The 8,972-nt window shown below is 40.1% G+C and overlaps 1 protein-coding gene across 3 annotated transcripts in view; it reads right to left on the reverse strand.

Annotated features, from left to right (window-relative positions):
• Positions 1-5,167, reverse strand: part of polq (polymerase (DNA directed), theta) — an 89,034-nt gene extending 83,867 nt beyond the window's left edge. The window contains exons 1-3 of one of the 3 annotated variants that reach the window (XM_043700991.1): positions 4,430-5,167; positions 3,537-3,642; positions 795-1,566 (exon numbers count right to left, since the gene is read on the reverse strand). In XM_043700991.1, coding sequence (XP_043556926.1) covers positions 795-1,566; positions 3,537-3,642; positions 4,430-4,512 — 961 coding nt within the window. In that variant the 5' untranslated portion in view covers positions 4,513-5,167. Of the gene's footprint in view, positions 1-794; positions 1,567-3,536; positions 3,643-3,763; positions 3,783-4,429 lie in introns of those variants that run through there. The other 2 variants (XM_043700992.1, XM_043700994.1) reach the window with 2 other exon arrangements.
• Positions 5,168-8,972: the final 3,805 nt, after the last annotated feature.

Consider the following 8,972-nt stretch of genomic DNA (forward strand, 5'->3'; position numbering starts at 1 on the left):
CTGAGAAGTGGCAGATGGAGTTTAATTCAGATAAATGCGAGGTGCTGCATTTTGGGAAAGCAAACCTTAGCAGGACTTATACACTTAATGGTAAGGTCCTAAGGAGTGTTGCTGAACAAAGAGACCTTGGAGTGCAGGTTCATAGCTCCTTGAAAATGGAGTCGCAGGTAGACAGGATAGTGAAGAAGCGTTTGGTAGGTCATGTTGCGGCTCTACAGGACATTGGTTAGGCCACTGTTGGAATATTGCATGCAATTCTGGTCTCCTTCCTATTGGAAAGATGTTGTGAAACTTGAAAGGGTTCACAAAAGATTTACAAAGGTGTTGCCAGGGTTGGAGGGTTTGACCTACAAGGAAGAGGCTGAACAGGCTGGGGCTGTTTTCCCTGAAACGTCGAAGGCTGAGGGGTAACCTTCTAGAGGTTTACAAAATTATGAGGAGCATGAATAGGACAAATAGACAAAGTCTTTTCCCTGGTATCGGGGAGTCCAGAACTAGAGGGCATAGGTTTAGGGTGAGAGGGGAAAGATATAAAAGAGATCTATGGGGCAACTTCTTCATGCAGAGGGTGGTACATGTTTGGAATGAGCTGCCGGAGGATGTGGTGGAGGCTGGTACAATTGCAACATTTAAGAGGCATTTGGATGGGTATATGAATAGGAAGAGTTTGGAGGGATATGGGCCGGGTACTGGCAGGTGGGACTAGATTGGGTTGGAATATCTGGTCGGTGTGGACAGGTTGGATCGAAGGGTCTGTTTCCATGCTGTACATCTCTATGACTCTATGACTGTACCTGTTGCTGTCAGTGTCACACTGAGTTTGCTGCCATCTAACAGACTTTGACTGAGGCCAGGAGGTGGTGTTAGCACAGGCACGGAATAATTAGATTGCGAAAGTTTCTTCTTTTCTACCCAATTTTGACAATTTGGAGTAAGCATGATGGAACATCTTGATGTTTCCAAAGTTCTATCTTGCTGACTTGACGTTCTAATCTGCCATTTAACCACAGTTCTTACTTTTTGACATTTTTGTATACAAGATGGCTGTCGGTCTCCATTTGTGACAGGTGAACACTTTTGTGAAACTACTATTTTCTTTGCGGCAGGGTGCACTGAAGTATCTGAATCCGGATTGTTTCTAAACAAAGGTCTTTCTCTTTTGCGTCTATTGGCCAATGCTTTACGGCCACTGTGTAAAGGGTTATTGAACAAATCAAGATTAACATTTGTAATTGCTGATGAGTTCTTGATCTTTTTAGGTGATACCATTCCGTGCAATGTTTTCTGGTCCACATCATTACTCCTACATTTCCTTGCTGCAGAACTTGAGCCCTTTTCTTCATGAGGAGGATTAAAGGTATTAACTTCTTCAATTGCACCTCCACCAGAATTGGATGTTGCCCTAATATCGTCCAAATATATTGATTTTAAAACATCTTTTGGAATTCCAGCATTCCAGTTTTTTTCAAGATCCAATGCTGCTTGTATGAGTTCATCATCCAAAGATAAGGATGATTCAGAAGCAAAGCCAGTATTCCCAAATGATGGATTAACATTAGCAGGGACCTGAAAAGAAAACATAGAAGTCATGTAGTTATGTATTGTACAGTGGCATAAACATAAGTTGTTCAGGGATCCATTGTATGGTCTGGACCAATTCATGACAAAAATCAGAAAGATGCTCATTGGTTGGTATTGGCAAGGCTAACAAAAGGCTAATAATTCAGGTGTCCTAAACAGTCTAAAGTAAAGCCATCATAGTTTTGTCAAGGTAAATCATGTTTAACTAATTTACTGGAGTTCTTTGAAAAAATAACTTGTGCTGTAGATAAAGTGGAGCCAGTGGATGTACAAGTCGTCCTGGTATAAGACACGTTTTGTCAACACAAATTGACTATAATGCAATTGACGATTTGTGGAGGCTGTCTGGAGAACAAGAACTTTCTACTGAACAGATGTAGCAATTTTCTATAGTGATCTTCTATAGCACGATTTTCTACAGCAGTTTTCCATAGCGTGATTTTCTATAGCATGAGGTTGCAAAGGAACGCAACTATCATGTTATACCAGAACGTCCTGTTTTGTATTTAAGCTTCCAGAAGGCATTTGATAAAGTGCTACAACAAAGATTTTGCGGAAAATGAAAGCACACAATGTGGGGGTAGCATGTTGGTATGGATCGAAGATTGGCGAGCTCACAGGAAGCAGAGATTAGGAATAAGTGGGTCTTTTTCAGGCTGTCAAGATATGAGAACTGTGCCAAGTGTGTTGTGTATGGGGCCTCAACACTTTTCAATTTATGAAGGGATCAAAGGTATAGTGGCTAAATTTGCTAATGACACAAAGGTGTGTTGATAAATCAGTTGTGGAGAGGACATAGGAATCTGTAAAGGGATATAGATAATCTAAGACAGTGGCAAAAATCTGGCATATGGGCTTAAAATGTGAGAAATTGTCCATTTTGGCAGAAAGAATTTTTAAAAATATACTACCTAAATGCTGAAAGGTTGCAGAGCTCCAAAATAAAGAGAGATCTGGTTGGCCTTGTGCATGAATCACACAAGGTTAGTACACAGATAAAACAAGTAATCACGTTCTGGTTCATTGCAAGGGGAATTGAATGCAAGAGTATGAACATAATAATTCAGTTATACAGGCCATTGATGAATGCATTTTTAATGCATTCACAGGATGTGGATACTGTTGGCCAGGCCAGTACTTATTGCCCAGTGGGCATTGACAGTCATTTACATTGCTGTGGGTCTGCAGTCACACGTAGGCCTGATTTGATAAGGGTGGCAGATTTCCTTCCTTAAAGGGCATCAAGTGAACCAGATGAGTTTTTCTGACAATCTGCAACAGTTTCAATGTCATTAAACTCCCTTAATCCCAGTTTTTTAAAAAATTTCAATCCAAATTTCACAGGATTTCCATAGGGTTTGAACCTGGGTCTCTAGATTAACAGTCTCGTGATAAATCCACTAGGTCATCGCCACTCCTTACATCTGGAGTACTGCATACAGTACTGATTACCATACTTATGGAAGGATGTTAATGGTTTGGAATCAGTTCGGATCAGATTGCTTTATGAGAAAAGGCTAGACCAGCCAAACATGAATCCTCCGTAGTTTCGAATATTCATAGATGACTAAATTAAAACATATATAGATCCTGAGGGGACTTGATTGGGTGGATGTTGAAAGGGTGATTTCTCTTAAGGGAAAATCTAGAACAAGGAGTCGTCGTTTTAAAAATAGTTTTTTAAAGCAGATTTTAAAAGGTTTTTCTCAGACGGCTGAGTCTTTGAAATTCCCTTATTCAAAAGGCAATAGATGTAGAAACTTAAAATGTTTTTTTTCAAAGGCAGAGCTAGTTTAATTCTTGATTACCAAGGGGAAGAAAGATTGACTAGCAGAACAGAATCGAACGGCCGAATGGCCTATTCTTGTTCTGATTCGTAGTAGGCACTTGTTATCCTGCTTCAAGAATTTTGAGCCCCAAATCATGAAATTGTTTTTTTTAAGTGCAAAACCTACCTCAGCATGGGTCACATCCGTGCGCTTTACCTTCCCATTTGAACCGGGCATTCGCTGCTGCAAGCGGCCTGACCGGCGAAGGGTTGGGGAATGTGAATCAACGGCGCTGGACAGAGAGAGAGAAAAATTCCACTCTTGTACTCATCAGTTTAATGCTACACAGAGTCAAACAGATTTCTAATGTTCATTACCACACACTCTCATTCCGAGACATTAAAGCAGCATACTTTTCTTCAATTCAGGAATGTCACGTGTACAGTATATCACTAGTAAACGAGAAATAACCCCGAAATGAGGACGCAACATTGGGTTAGACCGATTCACAACCTTTGTACAGCTGTTTTTTCTTTCCCATTCCCAAATCACATGGCACTCTGCTATCAAAAAGTTCATTGTTTCGCAACTGATTGTAAGGATAATTACGTTTAACCCTTCTATTATTTTAACAGTGGCAACATTTGGAGTTTTGGCATGGGATTTTCTTTTTGAAACATATTAAGGGGAAACAGCATTAAAGATTTCCGCAAACCTTCAAACATGCTGGAAAATTATAATTTTATGAGTTTTTTTGTAGTTGAAACGAAAATCTACCATGACATGGATATTGTACTAGGTACAGTACTGGGCTAATAGTCCAAAGGCCTGGAGTAATCATAGGAAACGGTGTTCAAATCATACCACAAATTCAGATTATAGTATCTGGTTCATTAACTTTTTTTTAAAGAAACGTACAGTTTCTTATCCAGTCTAGGTTACACGCGACTCAGTCGTACACTATTAATCTACTCTTGTTGGATGCCCTCTGATGTCGCCGAAAGTGCACGCTGACAGGCCCTGTGAATAATTTCACCATTCTAAGTTAAACTGAAAACAGCAGCAGCAGAGTTTCTTACCTTCGCTTTTGAATGAGGATTCGATGTTGACCCATAAATCTTTGTCGGCATTTGATCGCTGGAGTAGTTTCTTTGTTGGTCATTTCTGAGGATTGAACTCTGAAGTTGCTGAGCCCAGGTTTCTGATGCTGATTTTCTGCTTTTGATCAGCTTTTCCGATTTTCACCCTTAACCTACGAATGATTACATCCCGCACTGAATATAGGGACTTCTCTGCTCTTTCAACATTTATAAATTCATGTGCGTGTTTATAAAACATTAGTACGTCACTTTTATGTGAATAGATCACATTCCATTTCTGCTCACTGCAATTGAACAACAAAATAATTAGATGAAATTTACAGGATCTCAGGTCAGTTTCTTTTGGGTAGTCGTTGCTCCGTGAATTCGTTCATTCAGTGTTTATGTCTATTTCTGATTATTTAAATATATATTTTATTCTCATTCAGATAATAGGCGACTTATTTCCTCAGTTTTGATCATTCTAATATTTCAGTGCATTCTCAGTTGGATCAACAAGCTCAGAGACTGCTCCCTCCCCTTTCCGACTGAGCACTTAATCAGTTTCAAACATGCCGCCACCGGAAACTCAGCCCGGTCCGCCGCTTAATCCATTCCCCCATCCGAGGTGTTTCTGGCAAGTCCGCCTGGCAACCGTTCCCCCACTGACCCTCTTCCGGTGATAGCAGGGAAGACTGACCCTGCCCAAGTTAAAAATCATACAACGCCAGGTTATTGTCCAACAGGTTTATTTGGAAGTATAAGCTGTCGGAGCAGGATCATAGGACACAGAATTATAGTAAAATATCACAGTGTCATACAACTGTTGCGATGTATTGAACAAACTTAGATTGCTGTTAATTTTTAATCACTTAGAATGGGGTTGCAGGTTTCGATTCATTAAAATGTAACTCCCAGAACTTCTTTCAAGTCACATTTCCGAGATAACTTAAGGTTTTTTTTTAAAAGTTTTGTAAAATCATGAGGGGCATGGATAGAATAAATAAACAAGGTATTTTCCCTGGGGTGGGGAGTCCAAAATTACAGGTCATAGGGTTAGGGTGACAGGGGGAAGATATAAAAAGGACCTAAGGGGCAACTTTTTTCAAACAGAGGGTGGCGTGTGTATGGAATGAGCTGCCAGAGAAAGTGGTGGAGGCTGGTACAATTTCAGCATTTAAAAGTCATCTGAATGAGTATATGAATATGAAGGGTTTACAGGGACATGGGCCAAGTACTGCCAAATGGGACTAGATTAGGTTAGAATATCTGTTCAGCATGGATGAGTTGGACTGAAACATCTGTTGCCGTGCTGTACATCTCTATGACTTTATCTCAGCTCACACAATGCATTAAAGGTGTGAAGTTAGAGTCTTACCTGTATTCCAATCTTGAGTCAAACTGGTTCTGTTTCCAAAGTAGGGATTTATAAAATATCACATGGACTGGTTGCCTACAGATTATATGATTTTTGAACAAAATAGAGTGTATCTGCAAATGCAAATTCATCCCATAGACTTATATGTGTGCATGTCAGGGAGGGAGAGAGAGAGAAAAAAAGAGTGTGTGTGTATGTGTGCTTGTACTTCCAAATAAACTTCTGGGACTATAACCTGGTGTTGTGTGATTTTTAACTTTGTCTACCCAAGTCCAACACTGGCACTCCACATCATGTCCCTGCCCAGACTACTGGAGCAAGGTGCTGTGTTGTGAATGGTTACCCATTTATTCTAGTGAGGCAAATAAATCTCCAGAATGAAATTTAACATATTGCAAGTTGTTCAGAGAGAAAACAAATTTGGAAGGATGCAGCTCTTTGATTGTTTTGTTATCCCTAGAGGGCACATAAAGGCCATTCAGCCCACTGAGACTGCACTGACCCTCCAAAGAACAACCCACTTATTGCCTTAACAATCCACTTGCCATGGCCAATCCCTGTGACCTGCATATCTCTGGACACAACAGACAATTTACCATGGCCAGTCCACCTAACCCACACATCTTTGGACCGAAGGAGGAAACACATGCAGACATGGGATGAACATGCAAACTCCATGCTGTCACCCACGACTGGAATCAAATGTGAATCCCTGTGAAGCAGCAGTACTAACCACTGTGCCACCTTGTCATTTTCATCAGAAAGCTTTTCTAATGCAACTATTAATAGCAAATTCAGCTGGAGCTGTATTGGGTAATGGTTTGGAAGAGGGTTAATGTTTCATTTAACATTGGCTGCACCCATTTTGTTGATGTTACACAGGAAGTAGACAAAGGAGACTTCAGCATTCAGAGGCAGCAGATGTGTCTGTATCAGCTCCTGAATCTTCCACTCATTTTGCTTGACCAAATGTAGTTGTACTTTTTGCTAGCAATGCAATAAAACATCTTGTTATCTAATAACAGTGTAGATTCTCTCCAGTAGTTAATCAGTAGTAGAACCAAGACAAAGGAGAATTGGTGTACTACTTCAAATATTCTTCCTCACTGTACATACTAGTCTAACTGGCAAGTACCACGAGATCATGTGGGAAGATATACCTAGATTCTCGTGACTATTGTTAGAGCAACTCTCAAATGCTCCTCCAGGACACTTGTTTTCAGTTTTTATGGCATAGTGTCCGAGTGCCAAGGGATCTGTTGGAAGTGATAATGTTACAAAGTGAAATTTGTTTCCCACTCACTTAAATATATAGGTCACACAACACCAGGTTATATTCCTACAGGCTAATTTGGAAGTACTAGCTTTCGGAGTGCTGCTCTTTTGTCAGGTAGCTGGTGGGGCAGGATCATAAGACATAGAATTTATAGTACAAGATCATAGTGTCATGCAACTGATATGATATATTGAACAAACCTAGGTTACTGTTGAGTTTTCCATCTTTTAGAATGGGTTACAGGTTTTTATTCATTAATATGTAAATCCCAGAACTTCTTTCAAGTCATATTCCCAAGATAACTTAACATTTTATTAAAAAAAGGTGACATCTCAGCTTAGATAATGCATTAAAGGTGTGTGGCTAGAGTCTGTAAGTATTCCAATCTTGATTAAGAATGGTTCTGTTTCCAAAATAGAAATTTATAAATGTCACATGGGTTGACTGCCTCCATTGACTGCCTGCAGATTGTGTGCTTTTTGAGTAAAATAGAATGTATCTGCAAATTTAATTTTGCAAATGCAAATTCACCCCATAGACTTATATGTGTGTATGCGTGCATTGAGGGGGGAAAAGAGAGAGACAGAGAGAGAGAGAGAGTGCAAGTGTGAATGTGTGCGTGCATGTCGTAGCAGATGCTATGACAATGGATGAATGGAGACCACGCAACAATCGCCATACAGGGACATTCCCTCCCAGTCAGGGAACACTTCAGCATTCAGGGACATTTGGCCTCGAATCTTCGGGTGACCATCCTCCAAGCCAGACTTCAGGATACACAACAATGCAGAATAGCCGAGCAGAGGCTGATAGCCAAGTTCGATACCTATGAGGATGGCCTTAACAGGGACCTGGGATTCATGTCGCACTACAGGTGACCACACCACACCATACAATCTCACACACACACAGAAGCACACTTATACACACACCCTTGCATACTCACACACACGCAGACCTTCTCTCAGACACACACACATACACTAGCCTCATTCACAAGTTTATACTCCATCACACACACAAACTCTACCAAGCACGTACACATGCACAGTCACATGCACACACATGCATACACATGACATACTCACACTCTTTCTCTCCCTTACATGCATGACATACACATGTAAGTCTATGGGATGAATTTGCATTTGCAGAATTGAATTTGCAGATACATTCTATTTTGATGAAAAAGCACACAATCTGCAGGTAGTCAATCCATGCGACTTTTCCTACTTTGGAAATAGAATCAGTCTGACTCAAGATTGGAATATAGACAGACTCTAACCTCACACCTTTAATTCATTGTCTGAGCTGAGATGTCACCTTCTTTTACAAAACCTTAAGTTATCTCAGGAATGTGACTTGAAAGAAATTCTGGGATTTACATATTAATGAATCAAAATCTGCAACCCATTCTAAAAGATGAAAGACTTAACAGCAATTTAGGTTTGTTCAATATATCGTATCAGTTACATGATACTATGATCTTATGCTATAAATTCTGTGAATTATGATCCTACCCTACTAGCTACCTGACAAAGGAGCAGCACTTTGAAAGCTACTACTTCCAAACAAACCTGTTGGACTATAACCTGGTGTTGTATAATTTTTAACTTTGCCCACCCCAGTCCAACACCGGCACCTCCTCATCATTTATTCTTTAAGACTGAGCAGTTTCAAAAGACCTCATTCTGAGCCTAAAAACAGTCAATCTCATCATTGGTATGAGTATTTTAGTTGGATTTATTCTTGATTCACTTCGCTTACTGACTCCAATTCCAACTTGCTTTGAAATTACTTTTAATGATTTGCTATCCTTAAGAAAACTGCTGTGGCTCAGATTGCATGCAATATTCTCAATTGTTCCAGTTCAACTCTGTTTCTGCTGG

The sequence above is a fragment of the Chiloscyllium plagiosum genome, chromosome 12 (genome assembly GCF_004010195.1).
Source record: "Chiloscyllium plagiosum isolate BGI_BamShark_2017 chromosome 12, ASM401019v2, whole genome shotgun sequence".
NCBI lineage: Eukaryota > Metazoa > Chordata > Chondrichthyes > Orectolobiformes > Hemiscylliidae > Chiloscyllium > Chiloscyllium plagiosum.